Source organism: Melanostigma gelatinosum (genome assembly GCF_949748355.1).
Source record: "Melanostigma gelatinosum genome assembly, chromosome: 2".
Classification (NCBI taxonomy): Eukaryota; Metazoa; Chordata; class Actinopteri; order Perciformes; family Zoarcidae; genus Melanostigma; species Melanostigma gelatinosum.
In genome coordinates this window covers 22487003-22507573 of record NC_136635.1, presented here as the reverse complement: position 1 = coordinate 22507573, position 20571 = coordinate 22487003, and the positions used below count along the sequence as shown (strand labels likewise).

At 45.7% G+C, this 20571-nt stretch overlaps 2 protein-coding genes across 5 annotated transcripts; one reads left to right on the top strand and one right to left on the bottom strand.

The window, feature by feature from the left end:
* Positions 1-224: 224 nt before the first annotated feature.
* On the bottom strand, positions 225-9448 carry tars3 (threonyl-tRNA synthetase 3; the record flags this gene model as incomplete). Of its 2 annotated transcripts, none has more annotated exons than XM_079295029.1 (19): positions 225-703; positions 1019-1133; positions 1251-1323; positions 1655-1759; positions 1958-2058; positions 2161-2238; positions 2686-2823; positions 2959-3121; positions 3225-3391; positions 4805-4903; positions 6386-6532; positions 6706-6784; positions 6902-6966; positions 7129-7246; positions 7506-7630; positions 7795-7918; positions 8125-8312; positions 8724-8816; positions 9119-9448. In XM_079295029.1, the coding sequence occupies 19 exons, from the start codon at positions 9437-9439 to the stop codon at positions 555-557; spliced, it is 2448 nt and encodes an 815-aa protein (XP_079151155.1). In that variant the 3' UTR covers positions 225-554. The 2 variants fall into 2 exon arrangements, with proteins under 2 accessions (XP_079151155.1, XP_079151154.1); XM_079295028.1 differs by having other exon boundaries at positions 8125-8309; positions 9119-9439.
* Positions 9449-9896: 448 nt separating this feature from the next.
* On the top strand, positions 9897-20344 carry ulk3 (unc-51 like kinase 3). Of its 3 annotated transcripts, XM_079287089.1 has the most exons (17): positions 9897-9949; positions 10457-10620; positions 10903-11043; positions 11293-11413; positions 11632-11727; positions 11911-12054; positions 12269-12351; positions 13019-13174; positions 13293-13398; positions 13536-13576; positions 13776-13878; positions 14201-14265; positions 14585-14663; positions 15887-15927; positions 17508-17555; positions 17765-17828; positions 19204-20344. In XM_079287089.1, exons 2-17 carry the CDS (start codon positions 10516-10518, stop codon positions 19218-19220), a joined length of 1410 nt encoding a protein of 469 aa, XP_079143215.1. In that variant the 5' UTR covers positions 9897-9949; positions 10457-10515; the 3' UTR covers positions 19221-20344. The 3 variants fall into 3 exon arrangements, with proteins under 3 accessions (XP_079143215.1, XP_079143216.1, XP_079143217.1); XM_079287090.1 differs by lacking the exons at positions 15887-15927; positions 17765-17828; positions 19204-20344; XM_079287091.1 differs by lacking the exons at positions 14585-14663; positions 15887-15927; positions 17508-17555; positions 17765-17828; positions 19204-20344 and having other exon boundaries at positions 13776-13943; positions 14201-14242.
* Positions 20345-20571: the final 227 nt, after the last annotated feature.

Here is a 20571-nt window from a genome sequence, read left to right as displayed (position 1 = left end):
TGCTCCTGATTTGATCTTGTCATGTAGAAGCATGTGGCTCTGTATTGCTCAGTAGGACAAATCATTGCCACCATTAACGTTTGTACCGGTATTTCCATTGTTGACAACTACAAACAACCAATGCACTTCACAGAAAACGACTGCCTTAAAAAAATAAAAGAAAACACCCGTTCAGTTTCATGTTATTTCTTTTAAATGAGTAAACCAATCAAGCTCGGTTGCGTGTCTCGATTCATTTTATTTCTGAGGTTCAACACAGAGGCAGAATTCACATAACCTTCATTATGATCACATCGTTTCTTTACATTATCCCGCAACTTTCCTTCAGATGAACTTACTTAGACATTTAACACCACGTACACAAACACATTACAGGTGTTACGAAGCACCATTCATCACATTCGGCTCATCAGTTTTTTCTCCATCTGTGATTTCTGCTCTACACTACCACTGCACCAGCTCGACATGAGCCATCACTCGTCCCTTTACGGCTCATCAGACTGTAGTTGAGGTATTTCCGAGGTGAGGGTCCGGAACCGTCCTGTTGGTCTCGATCAGAACTCCTCCTCTGCGTTTGGACAGCGGCATTGTTTGAGCAGGGTCAGGCGAGCCAGCACCTCGGCCGCCGACAGCTCTCCGTGCACTTTGTTGTCCCGCGTGCGCACGTTGACGCCGCCAGTCATCTTCTCCTTCTCCCCGACCACTGCCAAGACACAACAGCTCGACATGGGCCAGGTCACACCACGGAGACACAGCTACCCTAACACGTTTCCCACTTTGCGCCACTGAATTAAACAACTGTGGTGTTCGGCCAGCTCGGAGGCCCACTTGCTTTATAGACAACCAATTAAGAATTTACTGTTGTTATTCTAGTTTACCGACAACTCCACTGTGAAGAAGGACCATAGCAGGAGTTTAGCTCATTTCATACAAATCACATGTTCTTTCTGTTGATAATTTTTTGAAAACCTTTCAAAACCTTGTAGCCAAATGTAGCTAGGCCAGTTAATGATCTCACCAAGAATGAAGTTGTATTGGGCCAACTGAGCGTTACGGATTTTCTTGTTGAGAAGACAGCCGGAGTCGAGGTCAGCGTCTGCCATGAAACCGGCTTCCGTAAACTGCTTACACACCTGAAAGGGTGGACAAAACAATCCTTTATGGTTCAGCATTATTATAGATAATCATTGTCTGCAGTCATGTGGTTGCACTTGAATGTGGTCGAGATGTGGTGGTGGTGGAAGACGTACCCTCTTGGCATAATCCTCACAGGACGGGTTGACGGGCACTAACATCACCTGACGGGGAGAGAGCCAGAGAGGCCTGTTGGGAGGACGGACAGACTTTTAATGAAGCTGCTGTTAAGAGCTTTGCCACCTACATTTCTCTCTTAAAAAACAAAAGGAACTACTGGGTGAAATCTTTATGGTATGGGGATGCTGAAAGGAGAGAAGACATCGTTAAAAAAAAAAAGAAAGAAGAAATCTAGCCATCTAGAATAATGGCATCCGATTCATCCGGTGAAACATCACTGAGACAATTGAAAGCAGTGGGCTTTCAATTGTATTGGCTATATTGTTTCCTTTTTATCCAATATGATTAAAAAAAAAAAATGAAAGCTCTGAAATGTATGAGTGACTTGAGGGCACTTCACCATTTGCCTGCGTAGTTCTCTGTGAGAATGGCGATCATCCTCTCCACGGAGCCCAAGATGGCGCGATGGATGATGACTGGTCGGGCTTTGTCATCCCCATCCTTCCTGTAAGACATTGCATCAGAGGGAGAGTATTATGGCTTTCTGGGAAGTGCGCCAGTATGAATGCAAACTAGACGTATTCCTAGCCTTTCATGTTTATCGTCGTATTATTTGGGGGGGGGGGGGATTAACATATAAACCCTCGGTGCAGTAGAGCTCACAGACACGGCAGTGTGTCAATGATTTCATCAGCTGACTCACCCCACAAAGGTCAGGTCGAAGCGGACGGGCAGCTGGAAGTCCAGCTGAATGGTTGCACACTGGTGGTAACGTCCGATTGCATCTTTGATCTTGATGTCAATCTGTCGACGGCACAGAAAGTAACGCAGGACTTTAAAGACCTCAGGGACTTCAAACAAAAAACATGATTTTGCGTTTGGCAGGAGAAATCTCAAATGTTCGACCTTGGGTCCGTAAAAAGCCCCGTCTCCAGGGTTGAGTTTCCACGGCTCCCCGAACTCGTTCAGGCTGTTCTCCAGTTGCTGTCAAACACGATGCACAGTCAACACGTTAACGAGTTCAGTCTGGGCTTTGCACTGCCTGAATCCCATTCTACATTTGCATTAGAAGTGATGCACTTGTTCAATTTACGACGATGTCGTCTAATGAAAACACACCACCGACAGAAATGAGAGTGGTGTGGTGTTCAACAAGTCCAAGTTCAGGGCCGGTTGAGTGGGAAAAGTAGGCAAACAATAAATGTAGTTTTTATTAAAGAGTGGACACAAAAATCAGCCCGGTTTTAAGTGTTGAGGTGAGGCATGTTCCAGCTGATCCCTGAATTTCATATATGCATGTCACCAGAGCAATGACTCGCACCCGGAAGGCAAAGTCACCTCTTCTGCCGAGTATTTGTCAGAATTCACTGAGGTACCCGGAGTTCTTTTTCCACCACAAATCATCACAACGACGCGTGATGCAGGTTTTACCTTCTCTGCCTGGTTCCACACAGCGATGTCGCCCAGATACTTCTCCGGACGAGTGGAGAGGTGAAGCTGGAAGGAGAACCCGAACACGTCGTAGACGCAGCGCAGAAAGTCCAGGCAGCCCTTCATCTCTGACCCGATCTGTAGAAATAAACAAAAACAAACATGACTCAGAACTTAGGAAATTACTCATAACTTGTTTTTCTAAAACCGTTTTTCCCCATGTTCAAAGACATAAAAAACTTGAAGAAAGCTGAAGTCTAATGATGTGGTCACCTGGTCCATCATGCAGAAAATGTGAGCGTCGTCCTGCTGGAAACGCCTCACTCTGGTCAGCCCGGTCAGCGTTCCCGACAGCTCGTTTCTGTGGAGGACCCCGAAATCTGCCAGCCTCAAGGGAAGCTCCCTCCACGAGCGAGGCCTGTGGCTGAACATCAGACTGCGGGGACGACCAGAGAGCGAGGCACCGAAATGACATGAGACGCGCTTTAATTGATTGATTGACTTACAACATTTTGGAGAGATGAGCGATCTAAAGTTACCAGTGCCCGGGACAGTTCATGGGCTTGAGCGCGAAGATGTCGTCTTCCACGGGGAAGGAGAAAATGTTCTCGCTGTAGTGTTGCCAGTGGCCGGATGTCTCCCACAGTTTGCTGTTATAGATGTTGGGGGAGGCTACTTCCTGAAAGCCTCTCCTCCAGTACTCGTCCTAGAAAACAAACACAAAACAAAACCACGTAAACGAGCTCGACCGGCCAGTTGAAAAACGCACAGGTTCTTCACTGAGAGCTGAGCTGAATCATGACTTCTGGCACAAATCCCGAGCTACTGCAGTGCAAATCAGATCCTGTGGGGTTTTTATTTATGTTTGTTTTCATAAAGCAAAACAGTTTAATGTCTAGTTCAGCTGCAAATATGTGTAACTGTGAATTCAATCAGGAAGGAGCTTAAAAACACAACGCATGCCAGTACGATTTAGCACAAGAGAGATACAAAACTTGAACGTCGTGCGCTAAGTGACGACTGACTGCATCTCTTCCATTGCAGTCATTAGAAGCCACCCTCAAGTATTTAGAAATGTTCTCAAAAACATTTTAGCAATATGTCGTAGAGGGAAATGCATTGCACATGTATTTCTTTTTTTTAACACCGTGATAACAGAAGTGACGTGATAATGATCTTGCACCGCTTCTGTGCAATGTATGCGAGGTCTCCGTGTTAGTGTGTGCTGTGTGAGAAAGTCTTCCAAGATGTCAACACATCTCCGCGGGGACTTCAGAGGCCAGTTCCTGTGCGGTCGCACTAAAACTTCAGACAAGTCTGCTCTTAACAGGGAGAACTTCTGCCCACTCGAGTCACCGGTCAACCTAATTAACTACATGTGGAAACTTGGCTTTGAAGTAAAGAAGAAAAAAAAACCCCAACACTTTCAAATTTACCTTCCCATGAGGCCAATCGGACGAATGAGACATTTTTTGGTTCCGACACTTCTGACTGCAATTCTGTGAAAAGCTCAGGTGTTAATTGAGCTTCTCTCGGGCGTCGAGCAGAGTTTGAACTGACTGACCTGAACTAAAACATTCATCATTGAGCTCCGTAGTGATCGCATGTTTTACAGAAGTTAAGAAGTTCGTGGTCTGCATGTCAATGAGCCGACAGCCACTATGTAGCCTCGTGCACGAGAGAGGTTTTAAGGGGCTTTGTGTTTCAGCATCTCTGGAATGAATATATATCGGTTTTTTTCAGCACCATTGTAATGCTCATGAAATAAATGTTCTTTAAAATACATTGGTTTTCAGTGCTCTTGACAGAACATTCATTGAGGACGTTTAAAAAAAACAAATTATAATAAAGAAGACATGTTTTTCAGGATCACGAAAAACAACAAAGCCTGCCATGTTGAGGGGCACAAAACTATTAAAGTGCCTCTCAAGCATCCACAGGATGGGACACATACAAGCATTCACAAGAAAACAGCAGACGGTGATCAAAGTCTTCACCTCAAAGTCTTCATCCACATCTCTTGAGCCGCACTTGCTCATTTTGGTTATAGTAATGATAATGTAAGCAAATGAATATTAATGTACATTAATGCACTGAGTAAGGGAGGCACCGCTCCTACCCTGATGAACTCGGTGAGTGTGTTGTAGATGTGGGCTCCGCGTGGCATGAAGAAACAACTGCCAGGGCTGAGGTCATGGAAGAAGAACAGCTCCTGATCCTGCGAAGCAGATAAAGAAAGACTTCACATGTCACTTATTATCTTGCAGCAGGTACAAGTAGCAAGGACAGGAGAGACTTCTGCAATCGTCACACGGCGGGGAAAGAAACCACAAGCTCAGTGGACTCGAGAGTGGAGGAAAAACAGAGAGCGATGGGTTTGGTGTGCCCTGGTAGTCTTATTCCTTTCCCCACTTAAAAAATAAAATAAATAAAAAGGATTGCGGTCCTGTGATTTATGTACCTTCCTTGTATTCATCTTTTAAAACAGCATTGACACAAGGTGTCTGAGTTTACACAGGCCCTCCCCTCACCTCTCTGTCTGGCGCTACAGCAGAAACAAATCACAGCAGCCATTTACAGCACCACTCCAACAGAGTAAATAATTAGGACGCTGCTTTGTCAAATTCACTTTGATTTTGAAGAAAAACTCCAATTAGGCTTTTGTAACTGAAATGTCAAATAAAAATAAAACACCATTACAGACTATCAGAACATTGTAAAACAGCTGTACGGCGGAACCGTCCTCCGTACAGCTGATTGTAACACCTGGTACTTTTGGCCTGCATACTAAACAGCCCGGCATACTAAACAGTAAAGGAACGCACAGTTATGCTGAAAACCAGCCTGACCAGGACCAGGCTAGTCTGGAAGGAGAGGTTTCCAGGGTAACGTAGGACTGACTTACCTAAAACTGGTTTTAATAGTAATCCTGTTTAAGTAATCTGACACACCAGGCCGTCTCATGTCAAAACCGGTGAGGAATAACATGCTAATCCAATCATTGATCATAACATGATTTATTTTTCCTTCAATGCTATTGGTTAATATAACTGGATGTTCAAAATATACTGCCTTCATGATGCACTACTCAAAAGCGAAGAGTGGCTTTGGGATCATGCCACAGAGCACCATCTTTAAAACAACATGTCACTTTTGTCACCTCCCGTTGGACTCTCGTGTGGGCGGGGGTTATATGGAACATGTGTTGCGATCGGTGCAGACTGAGGTGGTGCTGCCGCCTGCGTCTCCCATGCTGGGGAAGCAGCTGGGGTGCTCTGATGACTCACAGTGGTCCTCATGCGTGCTGATGTGAAGACACACAGCGCCCTCAGCTGGTACGAAGCAGCAACAGACAATTTACTGGAAAAAAAAACTGTCCAAAACTGTAAAAAATAAAAATAAAAAAAAAAGGATGACTTAACGTTTCCTAACCTCTGCATGCCGTTGGATTTTGTTTGTATATTGTTTGCCCGGAAACTGTGATCCGGGTTCGTTCCGGCGTTTCACCACATCCACACAAAACAGAGAGACTCTCACGAGGAAACACTCTCGCAAAAAGCTCCTTCAAAAAGGCGATGAGTCAGCCATCATATTATGAAATTACCATTCCAAATGTCACTTTGTACTGGGTTTCAGTCTCCGGTTTTAGGGCCTCAGCCAGCTGGGTTTGGCTTGAACAGGACTGCCTACAGTGACTCACTTTGCCAATCTTGCGATGGTCTCTGTTCTTGGCCTCCTCTTGAAAACGTTCCCACTCCTTCAGCATCTTTGAGTCGGGGAAGGAAATCCCATAGATCCTCTGTAGAGTCTCCATGTCGGAGCGGCCCTCCCAGTAGGTGGAAGAGTTCTGATGGCAGAGAAATATGAACATGGTTATAGAGGAGCCACACACTGGGAAATCTACTCTGCGAGCAAATTTGGTAAAAATGTTAAAATGACTTGTTAAATACAAAAATGTCAAAGTAAGAAATGACAACATTTGAAAATATTCATGATCCGGGAACAGGACTTTCCACATACCTTGTAGATCTTCATGGCCTTGATCTTGCCGGTATGCCTGACATGGGGACCTCTGCACAGGTCGATCAGGGGCCCACATCTAACCAGGATTCAGGAAATGACACCACCGTTAACTTCAAGACCCAAATACAACTCAAGCATTAAAATAAAAAAGTATCAAATTCATATTTCTTCTTCTTTCTCATAAGCAACGTACCTGTAGACTGTAGTGGTGGGGGTGCTGACTTTCTCATTCAGAATGCGGCACTTGAACTTGTTGTACTGAAAGAAGCAAACATCTAGAGTTAGTTCGAAGATTTTCTTGTCTTTCATAGATATATATTTTTTTTTTACCAAATTCCATACATGCATATAATAATTACACAACTATGTAAGAATGTAGAAACCACACTTTTCTCTTTGTTTTTGAAACGGCTCGGCCACCTTGAACATCTTCAACAGGGTCTGCTTGCTGATTTCCAGCCTCTCAAAGGGCTGTTTTTCCTTCACCACGGCCTTACACAGAGTCTCCAGGTCCCCGAATTCAGTGCTGGACACCCCCCTGCAAACAGCACACAGGTTGAGTTAATACCAGTGCTCACAGTCGGTGTTGCTCCGATGTGCCTTTAACTACCAAATGCTGTTCGACAGTGTTTCAGCTTATTGTGGTTTTCAAGGAAACCGCACAACATTTTTGGCTCAACAAAATTGGTTTGAGAAGCAGTGATGTTCATGATTAGGATTGGACGCATTGAGAATGTATCAAATGTATTTAGACCAGAATGCATGTCTGAACAGTGATAGTGAAAATACTTGCTCACTTCTGTGCATCCAGGAACATGTCGTAGTAGAAGCCATTCTCAATGGGGGGTCCATAACACAAACAGCCGCCATAAAAGTGCTCCATTGCCTCCCCCAGGATGTGAGCGCTGGAGTGCCAATACACCTAGGACACAGCACAAGTACATTGTGGCTCGGACATTTTTAACACATGGGACATTTAAGGTACAACTGATCGCATACCGCTGTAAAACAGAACGCATCTCAGAGGTTTCCCTCCGTAGCCACCAGCCATGCATTGATCCATTTTAAAACCTCAAATGTACTCACAGCCTGAGCATCCTCATCGTCAAAGCGCAAGATCTCAAGAGAGCAGTTCTGCTCGAGGGGTCTGTCCAGGTCCCAGAGCTCCCCATTCACCCGAGAAATCACCGCGTTGTCGGCCAGGCCCTGGCTGAAAGATCAAGACAGGTGGCCTCAGAAATGCTGCGTCATGAGTTGGGAACAACAATGGGGGGTGCAGTCACACGTGGGAAAACAGGAGAGTCAAGTCTCCCTCTGAGGCGTCTGCTTGTGTCAGGCAATTTAACTGATCATTGTGGCAGCAATCGATTGATGCTGCAGTCAGTGGATGTGGCCGGGTGTTTCAGCACCACCTACCTGATGTCACAGGCCAACTGGTAGGGCGTGGTGACCCACGCTTTGCCCGCCACCGTACGTCCGTCTGGCAGCTCCACGGCGACGGGCTTGCCGGCCGCAGCTCTCTCTGCCAGCAGGGCGTCGCTCTCCCTCTTCAGCTCCTCATAGAGGCTGAGGCGCTCTGCGACGTACCCGGGCAACGACTTCTGCTACAGAGTGGAAAAATATTACAGACAACAATCAAAACCCAAGACGCCGGTTCGCTCAGGACAAACGAAAAGCACGACCAGAGATTTGCCCCGAGAGCCATCATGTTTCACGACTAGAGCTATGGTGAGAGTCGAAGTTGATGGACAATGTTTTTCCTCATGTTGAATTAGCAATGAGAGGACGTCGGGCAGGATTGGAGTCATGCGACGTCATCTGTCAGTTTCATGCACGACTGTTTTTGTTTTGCTCGTCTTGTGTTTTTTGTGTTACATCTGAATTTAGTTGTGCATCCCTGTGTTGCACAATAAAAACAATTTTTTTTAAAGTTCCTTGAATCGTTGAAAAGATTCTTTGTTTTTGGTGATGGACTGAAGGAGTAGCCTACAGGTTGTGTTCCTTCTGTGCTTCACCTCGTTCACGGCTCCGTTTCCTTGTCCCTTTTCCTGCTTTTTGGCCTTCTTGTTCTTGTCCCCTGGTTTGGTGTCCGGGTTCGCCACCTGCACCTGTCCACAAACAGAGACCAGTGAGTGTCCTCATACAATAAGCTCTTATCACTATTTCTGTCTGAGTCACATTATCAGCCTGTTATGTCAGTTAACATGTTCACTATTGAAAGCGTGGCACACCGTGTGGCATTGAGAGGGGCAGCTATTTCTGGAAATGAGGTGGTGTTTTGTCATTTGGCTTCTCTGGACTGAGGCCGAGCAGGAGCAGCACTGACGATACAACTACTCACCCCCTCATCATATTACACATCATTACACATTTAAACTGGGACAATATGCTCCGTCACAGTCTTTATTACCTTTTTATCAGCTCGGTTGTTTGTCTGCTGCTCACTGCTGGTGTTTTTCTCCGGAGCTTTGCCACGCTTCACTTGTCGTTTCTTGCCCTGCGCCTCCTCCAGCCCCAGCTCCGCCTGCAGACCCCTCCGGAGGTGCAGCAGCCGATACCGGAGCTTCTCGTTCTCGGTCCGCAGGCTCTCCAGCTCCGGGGAGACCCCCGAGGCAACACCGACGGCATCCACACCGCGGCTCAATCCATCGCGGAAGGTGGAGATTTCCTTGGAGAGGAGCCGAATTTGCTCCTCCTGGGCGGTCAAGCGTGCGGCCAAGCACTCCGCCATCTTTAAATGACGCCCAACGTGACACCCTCACTTCCGGTGAGGGTTTTTTGAAAATAACACCGCTCACGTTATATATATAGCATGTGTACACGGGTATCCCCTGTCATAAAACTTGTGATACATATATATATATATATATATATATATATACACACACACACACATATATATATATGAGTTTAAAAATCGAATCAAAGCAAATGACAATTACCACTTTTGTGGACGAAAGGAGAAATATAACACTAGCTGCTTGACAAAACATTTGGTTAAAATTATGAATTATTACTAAATTGTTAAACACCCAAGGGAGTAACATTTGCGGTCTGATTTTTGTGGTTTATTTTATTTAAGATACATCTTTATAGTGGCAGGTATTTTGCAGTAATGAAGTGCCGACGCTAGGCGGCAGTAACGTATTTCTTAATACACGTTAATGTCAGCTGACCACTGCAGTACAGCAACGTAAACACTGACTTCCCATTCTTGTGATGTGGAGCTGTTAGCCTACAGGTAAGTGTCAGCTATTTGCATGTCTGTTTTACAAACCTACTTCACCGTTATTTCTGGCGATCGGTTTTACTACTGTGCAGTAGTTGTGCAACCTCAGCTGCATACTTGCTAACTGTTCACTGCCAGCACAGAGAGTGCTACGTTAGCTAGCTCCCAAACGGGTGCACAACAAATCCAGTTCACTAACCTGGCTCTTTGCTGATTCCTTACTCATTAGGAAGACACATGTGTTCCAGGATACGGCTTAAGACTGTCTGTCTGAAATTCAGCGCGTATTCAGAACAAGTGTGGCGACAGTAACCAGTAAAACAATTCAGTGAACTTTGAACTTGTTCATCAGACTAAATGGTGCCCCTTACATCGGAAAAAAATGCTACCGTTACAGTTATCTCTGTAAATGATTGACAAACACATTGGTGAAATGATTAATTCACATTAAAATTGGAATGGTGTCAGATAAACGTTCAGGTCCATGTCCTATAAAGCATCCCCTCCTTGTCCCAATAGGTCAAAGGTTATTATCTCTATTCTGACTGATTGGGGAATTTGATGTCGCTGTGGTCAGCATGGCCTCCACCTCCAGCTTTGCTCCTCCAAAACTGTCCGACTTCATCCTCACAGAGCGGCTGGGCAGTGGTACCTATGCTACAGTCTACAAGGCCTACAGAAAGGTGAGTCAGGGGAAACATCACATATATGTCAAAATGTAGTCATGTAATTCACTTTTTGTCTCCACTGTTTTGAAGCATCACTACACTGACTGGCCTTGACCTCACCATAGATGTGGTGACGATCGGGCCATTTGTCTGGTATAAATAGCATATTGATCTTGCAATCTGGTCCCAAAAAAAACAGAAAAATCTCATTGCATTGACTGTCAACACTGATATTATAAGGCCAGTGTGGTTGTTGTTGTGAAAGCTGAAGATTCATTCCCATCTGTGACGTTGCAGGGGGACAGTCGAGAGGTGGTGGCGGTGAAGGTGGTTGAGAAGAAGACTCTGAACAGGGCGTCGACTGAAAACCTGCTCACAGAGATTGAAATCCTCAAGACGATGAGCCACCCACATATAGTCCAGCTGAAAGACTTTCAGGTCAGCTCATTTGTGTCTTTTAGATGTGCTGCAGCTTGTACAAGGGAATAAAAATAACGAAGTCCATTCAGAGCAAATAAAACTAGTCCCTGCATATTTAAAAAATGATGAGCATCTGTCCATGCAAGCTACATGTTGATTTAGGAGGGTCATGACGTCATTCGAAGGTGCAGCAGGAAACCACCACTCTCCCAGTAGAGATGGTTTCAACTTCTGTGGTCAAAAAGTATACATGTATTCTTTCATCAGTGGGATGCTGAGAATATTTATCTGATCTTGGAGTGGTGCTCTGGTGGAGATCTATCCTGCTTCATACGCAGCCGCAGGATTATACCTGAGAGGGTGGTCCGGCGCTTCCTGCAACAGATTGGTGAGTCATACTTTTTTTTTGAACAAAATCGCCACAACAGATTTGGTTCCATGTCAACAGAGCCTTTGCGTACCAGTTATTTTAATCTACTGCGTTTTGAAAGCCATGTAAATTGTTTGAAGAAATCGACAGTAACTCACTCTATAAATAGCATTCAATGTATTCTTATTCGATACAAACTTTAGGACTTGTGTGTGTGTGTCTCTCTGCACAAACAGCCTGTGCCCTCCAGTTTCTTCATGAGCGAAACATCTCACACCTGGACTTGAAACCTCAGAACATTCTGCTCAGCGGCTCCGTCCTAAAACTAGCAGGTGATGATTTCAGCAAGAATCTAACACGATTATACTGTTCTGCTTGCAGAGCAGGAAAGTCAACTTTCCTTTTGTATATATAGCTTATTAAACTCCACTTAAACTTTTGTGCGTTTTGCATGATAAACACGTCAGCTTCAGGAGGGGCTTGCGCCCACTGATACCCGTCACATTTGTTCCCAGATTTCGGTTTCGCCCAGTACATGTCACCATGGGATGAGCAGAGTGTCCTGAGAGGCTCTCCTCTTTACATGGCTCCCGAGATGGTGTGCCGACGCCAGTACGACTCCAGGGTGGACCTCTGGTCAGTCGGAGTCATTCTCTATGGTGAGTACTTTGTGGTCACCCTTTCATCTCTTTTAAATGTGTAATAAACCTCAACATGAATGACACACTGCTTCAGATAATCTTAATTTGTAGTGCTGCGTGCACTCTGTTTTTTTCATTGTTATTATTATTATTATTACTACTACAGTAGGTGCATCAGCTTCCAGATTATCCTTTTGGAATAGTCTACTCAGCATTGCTTGTGTTCATATAGAGGCACTGTTTGGGCGAGCACCATTTGCATCACGGTCATACGCCGAATTGGTGGAGAAGATCCGGAGCAACCAACCCATCGAGGTAAGTTTTTGAGCAGTGATTGAGCTTCTCATCAGTGAATTGCTTGAAACAGTCAGCAATCCTGCTTAAATATATGTGTGGAGATAAAATACTTTATAATCTGAATTTGACATGTGATGATGGAGGGTAGATCATCATTGCCTGTATAAGGTTGACTGGACCGTAGGGCCTCTAGCTGGTACTTCAGTTACAGTAACACTGATGGGGATGTAAACCAGCCTTTTTTTTAAGGAAATAAAATCATCCAAATATACATACACGTGGGAATAAGATAGCTTAAAGAGATATGAAGTAGTCTTTCAATGGTACCTCTGGTTTAAAAATGCTAAATTGTTCGAGTTCGACATGTGGACATGAAAAATAACCGGTTGCTGACAATTAAGAGTCATGGTCGTGTCTCCGCCCTGATTTGCCCCGCTGCATTGGCAAACCAAATGTCAATCGCCATAGTGACGGTATCGGAGAGCTGCACTTTTATTGATGGAGGGCTTAAGAGGACACTTGAATTCTCGTGTCAAACATCGAGCTAAAGGGACGGCATTAGCACACGGCCCATTACCAGGGGATTCACAAGTGGCGACGTGAGACTATAAAAGTTCTCTGCCCCCCCCCCCCCCCCCTCCTGTGGATGGCGCGCAGCATAATAAGGTCATGTTTTGTCCATCAGCTCCCTCCCGGGGCCAGGGTATCCAAGGACTGCAGAGACCTTCTGCTGCGGCTGCTGGAGAGAAGCCCAGATGCCCGGATCACCTTCGCCGAGTTCTTCGCCCACCCTTTCGTGGACATGGAGCACATGCCGAGCGCCGAGAGCCTCGTGAAAGCGGTGAGGGAGAGCGCGAGCACGCGTGACCCTGCAGGCGTGCATGAGCAAGGGGGGGGGGGGGGAAGTTTTCCGGTTTTGCATTCGCTGATGCCAGTTTCCTGTTTTACTTCCTTTTCAGAAAGAGCTGGTCCTGCAGGCCGTCCAGAAGGACCAGCAGGGGGAGAGGTCCGCCGCGCTGTCTCTTTACTGCAGTGCCCTTGAGCACTTTGTCCCCTCCATTCACTGTAAGCACAGCAACAGCTGCTCTCACATCCTGTCCGTGGCTGAAGCCCTTCAACAATGCAACCGCCTTTTGTCCCAGCGCAATAAACTGGCAGAGCATAATGCGCTAAACGTAAAACATCTCTTCTCTCCCCCACAGACGAGACGGACCGACAACGTAAAGACGCCATCAGGCAGAAGGTAGGCCTGAAAACACGCCCGCATTCACATTTGGATGATGCTCTATTTTCAATTGGTCCTTTTTTGTTTTTGTTTTTTCTTCCCCACACTCTGGTGGGCTTTCACTTGGAATGAACTGTCTTCTCTGAATACCCTACGGTGTGGCTGGAGAGCATGTGGCGTGGTTGACATGATTAAGTTGTGAGAGGACTTCCCGCAGGTCCGCCAGTATGTGTCCAGAGCCGAGGAGCTGAAGGCCCTGGTGGCCTCGGACAACAGGCTGAGCTTTGAGGAGGCCCGCACCTCCAGGGATGTCCTCCGAGGTAAAGAGCGCATCTCAGTGCAGAGGCCGGCGGCCGCTGTATGATAATGTTTTATGATTTTTCTGGTGAGTCTGTACATCTTGAAATTATGCTAATTTAGTAATTGAATTAAACTGCTGCTCAGCGCAGATGTTTTCCCAAAAGTCAAGATTATGGAATCTTTCACAAAAAAATCGAAGTATCTCTAGTCCACAATACTGGAGTCTGAGGATTCTGCAGGGGCATGCTGATTACAAAGTGTTGCATATTCTCTAGCAGAATGCATTGATCGACGTACAGTAGGACTCAAAGTAGTATTTCCTGTTTCCTCCACTCATTCCAGAAATGTCTCGAGGCCAACCACGGCTGCTGGCTGCTCTGGAGGTGGCCTCCGCTGCCATTGCTAAGGTTAGAAGGGGGGGGGGGGGGGGGGGGTGATGCCTCTGCTATAGAGAGACACACAAAGGCAGGGTGAAGCAGAAGTAATACAAGAGAGAGAAAAAACAATCCTGCAGGGTACAAACCAATCCCCTTTCAGAGATCGCTTTCCAAATCATTGGTGAACCAAAACCATCTCCTTCATGTGTCTCTGCTGTTTACAGCCTTCTTTTGTTTGTGAACACGAATGATAAACTCATCTTGCAAAGCTAACCGACTGAAATAGCGGATCCATGCCAGCACCAGGGTGGCCCGAGTGCATTGCCTCATTTTCAATTTTCCGTTATAGGAGGAGAGCGGGGTGGATGATCTCGAGGCCCTGGATGTGTACCAACAGTGTTTAGGAGAACTACTGTTGGCGCTGGCAGGTAGATGAACCCCTTTTCTTTCCAAGCAAGATGGTTTGACGCAATTATCGTACTTAACTGCTGTTGGCTACAGAGACGCTCCACTGGAGCGAAGGTTTAAGTCCTAATCTGATACGTCTGCGTTCAGAGACATCCCCTCAGACCTCAGGCGGCCGTGTGTGTTTGCATACATTAATTATTCGAGAAGCGGACTTGAGAGACATGACTGTGAGAGAAATGAATTAAGAGTTTAGGGTACAGCCAGAAAATGACACGAGCCAAGATGTATCTGGACAGGGAAAATGATACGGGCTGAAAAAGAGGGACAAAAAGAACTTTGAGAGAGAGTCAAGATACAGAGACACTGAACTGGAAACAGAGAGAGCTCAGCAGCGAGGAGTATAATAAGACTCAGGAAATTAACTGAGACGTGATTTAGAAAGTGTAAAAGACAAACTGACGGATTGGAGCAATGGACTCGGAGAGAGACGGGGACACTTGATACGTGACAGACAGAGGCACCAGAGAAGAGACTCTCTGTGGGCTGGTGTCCATTAGGCCCGGGCTCGTGAGCTCATCTGGAAGATCGGCCTAATGGGAGAGGTGGGATAGAGTGATCCAGATGTGGCTTTGAGCCGAAATGAGACCCGGTGCCAGCACCCCCGTGTGTGGTACGAGAGCCCGGCCATCTGCTTCCCATTCCGTTCAGGCAGCGCACTTCATTTCCTTCTCTTTATCACACGCTGGAAACAAATAAGAGATTTGATCTCGCTAATGAACGTAAACTATCGAGGATTCTTGGATTCATAAAAGCAATTTTTGACTTGAGGTGATAGACTGTGGGTGCTGCAACCTCGTCTTGTCAGCAGATCGGCAATATACCGGTCCGACCAATCCGTCCCGAGCAGCGGGAATTACATGGAAAAAAACCCAGTTTTCTCTTTGTTTGGCTAAGAGCTCTTTGTCGTGCAGCTTCCCAACATGCCTTGCCACCAGAGAGTTCTCCTCCCCTCTCTGTCCTTCTTCCCCTTCCACGGGGACCGACTGTGAAAACACCGGCCTACATTAGAATCCACCCCTGAGCCCCCCCCCCCCCGTCTCTACGCCAGTGAAATCCTATCTAGTAGTTGACCTCTTCATGAACAAACAAGGTGATTAGGTAGCGGACTCTCTCCTCCCTTCCTCTCCTCATTCATCTCTGTCTTTTTTTCCCTGTCCTTTATTTCCTCTCTTTTGCGAGCCAGGCGAGCCCCAGGGCCGCAGGAGGGAGCTGCTCCACAGCGAGGTGAGTGTGGCCTACCGGTCGAGCGCTCATGATTCGGAAGAACTAATCGTCACTTCCACCCGAGCCTCTTGGGCCGATCACTCAGTGCCATCACATGACCCATGAGCCTTTTCCAGCTGTCACATGTGCATGTTTTGTTTGTGGTAAAGGCCAAATCCATCGTCTAGATTACTGTTACACACACACGCACACACACACGCACAGATCACTGTCCACTTTATAATTGAACACTTAAAAGCAGCTATAGTGAATTTGTTTTATATCCCCAATGGATCGCATGGCCACTTGTCTGTGAAAAGAGACGCACGTAGTGACAACCAAGACAATTATCGCCCCAAGTCTAGAGAGTTTTACAACGTCTTTCAGCTCATTGGTTTGGTTTTTACCACCCACAACGTTACTGTTTTGGTTGCAGCCCTCATTATTGTTGTTTTCAGCCACAGCAGTCAGCTTCTTTTTTTCTTTTTTTGCGAAACCGCCCCACAGCCAATCTAGAGAATGTGAGCGACTCTCTGGTGAACACAGTGTATCACGTGTGCTGCTCAGCAGTCCGATATTTACCTCAGGAGTTCGAGGAAACCAAGAAGAGCTAAAAGGAAGAGCGACCACCTGAATGTTCCGTTCATCAGATGTATCTGATGTGTAATGAGCAACTGCTTCCTAACAAGTTTGCCTTTTTGACTTAAAAGGTGATGATGTGTCGGTGTTGTGTTTAGGGGCCAAGTAACTATAGAGAAACGGCTTTTGTGTTCTGATCAATTAATTGAATAAAAGTTAGTAACAGCAGTCAACTTTAATGGAAAACCAACAAAGTCCTGCCATTTACTGTCTCTTGTCTTGTTTCACCAATAAGACCCTTTTTTTCTGTAGACTACATACAAAGCCAAAGGTTTGATGGTCCAGTAAAGACAAAGAAACACATGCAAAGGACTTGTGCCTGTCTGCCGTTAAAGCTCCTAATCCCTTGTTTTGTGCTTTGTTGTTGAGCCAACAACAGACACCAGTATTTCACCAACCAACCCCAGAAGGGTGATGGGGCTTTGAATGAGGCCTCATAGATCTCCCCATTTGAAGTTTTATGGGCGCTTGTCTTAAGTAAATTCAGATGCGGCCGCAATAATCTAACACAGCATTAGGGTGGCGGGGGTGGGGGACTCAATGGAAAGCATGTGTGTGTATGTGTATGTGTGTGTGTGTGTGTGTGTGTGTGAGCACATGCTGCCACGACTGGCCTCCGTGTGCGTTCGTACTGTAGAGCACTCTTTAGCTTTTCAAAGCTGTAACTTGCGCTCCATGATTCTCCCGGCATAGGTAATTATTCAGACTAATCTACAAAAGCATGCATCAACGTATGAATAACGTCACATTAATCTAGTGGAAATATAAAATTACAATTCATTACAATTAAAAACCTGAATAATAACAAATTAATGTTGACGTTACTGGATGCTCACTACCCATAATGCTTTACAGAAAAGCAACAAAAACATATGACTGATGCATATGAAGGCATGAGTAACTACTTGCATTGGAAGTGAAAATTGTAATTACATTTACGGGAATTTTATGTCTCACACCAGATTAAAAGCCTCATGACCAGAGCTGAATACCTCAAAAAGCATGTCAAGGTAAGCATGCATTCCTTGACACAATTAGTTTGAATTTAAAAATAGATTAGGGGTAAGATTAGGACTCCTTTCTGGATACTACAATGTCTTCTACTTAACATTGATGCAAACGTTGAATGAAGGAAAACCTTTTGGTCCCTATATCTGTGTGCAATGTCCGTGTTTGGTTGTTAGTTTTGGGTGATCACGAGTATGTGTTTGTTGATCAGATGCAGGAGACTCAGAGGGACGCGTCTCTGGACCGAGAACATCTCGCGGACTCCGTCAGAAGCTGTGAGTTTCCCTGCAGCGTTGCATGAGCCGCTCCTCTGCTCACGAGAGCTGTGTCTTTCAGGAGCCGGCTGTAGCCTACACCTACACGGAGGTTTGGTACGGGAAAGGTGGTGGTGGAGGAGGGGGGGGGAGATCAAGTGAGGAAAAGCTTTTTTTCCACTTGTAAAATGTGAGCCATTCTCTTGCTGTGCTGGCCGGCCCCGCAGGACTGTCTGGCTCTTTGATTTCATGTCAGGGCAGCCCTGGGCTCCTCCTGTACTCTGCCCTCTTGTAAAAGCCATGTACACTTCATTCCTATCACATACTCGCATGCAAATTAGTTTTAAATACTGTAAGAATCAGTGTTCATTCAGATCAAATCTAAATAATGTTACATTTTATATACGGGAGCTTCCCTGTCTGCACACTAAAGAAGCAACAACTACTAAACTATATAGAAAGCAATGTATCGTTGACAAAAGTTACATTTTACTAAATGAAATAATGTACAAAACTTGAACTAATATACACAGCCTAATTCCCAGTATTTTCTGGGTCTTCGCTCCTGGATGGATAGTGGATACCTAAAGCCCTGACAATATCCTGTTCTCAGCAAGAAATTCCTGGGGAATTATGAATTTTTAAAAAATAATACAAAAGAATGGCGATGGGGGAAGGCCCCCCCAATGACTCTAGAGGCCGTTCAAGTTTCACGAAGAACGTGGCGTCTTATTCCGCTGCTGCTGTTTTAATAAAACCACACACCAGTCAGCCACACTAGCTGGCGCTGATCCAACAACAGCTGCCCCCCCCCCCCAGCATGCATATTTCCATGGCTCGTAAAATCATCATCATGAAGATGAATGAAATGTGTTAAACTGGTACGATGGGAAATGTAGGAAATTAGGGGTTTCAGTCGAAGTTGAGAGAAAGTAGGGTACCGAGAAAATGTCAATTCATACCAACCGTTCACATTGTACACAATGATGCTAGAATTCAAATTCTAGGAGTTGTCTGCGTTTTTGTCTAACTACATTAACCCTTTCACAGTGTGTTTTCATTTCATGGAAGTGAATAGTAACAATTGGGTAGCCTAACAAGCGTTCGGCCATACCACTCTCCCGTGTAACTTCTGGTTGCCAAAAAAACAAGATGGCAACTGTCAAAAAGCCAAATGCTTAAACAGTGGTCTACAACATGGTGACCAACTTCACTTCTTATGTACCATCTATGTTGTCATTTTGCGGATGTGGTTCCTGACCCACAGAGTCGTCTTTATTATTCAAACCATGGTGGTACATTCAGAATTGATGATGTGCAGTAATCTTGAAAAAAAAAGAAAAAAAAAAAAAAAGAAGTGAATCCTAACACACGTCAACCATTTGTGTTTTCTCAGCTTGCTGTTTGCAGTAAGCCGGACGGCCACCGTGGGAAACTGGGCCGGGACGCCCAAGCGGAGCATCAGCCTGCCTGTCGGTGCTCATGTGGGACACAGAGCCTTCACCTGACCAGGTTTCTGTCGGGCCAAACTAAACCTGCGTCACACCTTCACCACCCAACGCTGTCCGGGTGGGATATTACAGTTTCCAGCCAAATGTGCCCAATGCTTCAGACGTTGCTGGAAAGTTGATAATTTGGCAGGTTGAGAACTTGTGTTTATACTTTTTGAAGGAAGGGAAAAAAAACAACAAGTTTGGCTGTTAAAATACTGAAAGTAGCTCTAGAGTTTTGGATTTGCACGCTGGTGAATGTGAAAGCCAGTTCCCTGCTCTTTACACCGCTTAGCCCTTGAATCCCTCCCCCTGGCACGCCATTGATATGTAAATGCCGGACAGCTTGTGTGACAATGGCCACACTGTCATGGTAAAACCAGTCAAACAGAGGCTGTTGCATTGTTTGCCGCACGAGAAAAAACAGTATTTGCGGGGCGCGCCGGGGAAAACTGTGAAAACCTGCAATAAACGCAATCAAATGGAAGCTGTGGCGTGAAGAAGCATCTCGTCGGTTCTGGACCGTCATGTTAAGTATATTATACGGAGACCTCTGCAAACATGCACAGACTCCCTCGCCCTCCCTTCCCCACTGCCTTTGCTGTGGGTGGACCACAGGCTCACCATGCTCTCCCCGCTGATGGAGCCCTCTCCACCACTATGAGGGGAAAGCTGGAGAGGTGCGGCCTCTGCCTTATTTACACTGGACTTGCATTTTCTTAGGTTTGGCACTGGCCGGGTATGCGAGGGATCCGGCAGGGTTGCAAAGCCTTCATAACTAGGCCTCTGAAAAAGCTTAACCGTCGCTGTTGTAGGTCTTCACACACTGTTTTGATTTCAGAAAAGTAAAGTGCATGAATACCTAAAAGGGAGCTTTACTTTGTGGGAACGGGAGTCAAAGGGAGAAACGTTTAAATATGGCTGCTGGCGAGATTTTCCACACCACTGTGTTGTTGTTGTTTTTTTTTATGTGAGTGTTTATACAGCTGTGATTTTATATCGTATGTATTTATTACATGAGAAATGCAGTGGAAAAATAAAACCCCCGAAGCCTCTCTATAGTCTGCAAGCTCTTTTTGTCGAGGCTCGTCTTTCAGAGCCTTTGGAGAGATTTATGTGCCGCCGTGGGAGCATCTGGAAGGCAGCTCTGCAGGAACAGCTGGCTCGTGTCCACGGGGGGGGGGGAGGCAGGCCAAGTAGGGACATTTGATAATCATATGATTCATGTGGAGGTTCTGCAAAACTGTGGAAACTGATTTTGAAGAATTCCCAGA

Coding starts and splice junctions, on each gene's coding strand:
- ulk3 (XM_079287089.1), top strand. CDS start 10,516: ATGGCCTCCACCTCCAGCTTTGCTCCTCCAAAACTGTCCGACTTCATC. Junction 11,728..11,910: donor CTCCGTCCTAAAACTAGCAG/GTGATGATTTCA, acceptor ATTTGTTCCCAG/ATTTCGGTTTCGCCCAGTAC. Junction 15,928..17,507: donor GGGAGCTGCTCCACAGCGAG/GTGAGTGTGGCC, acceptor GTCTCACACCAG/ATTAAAAGCCTCATGACCAG.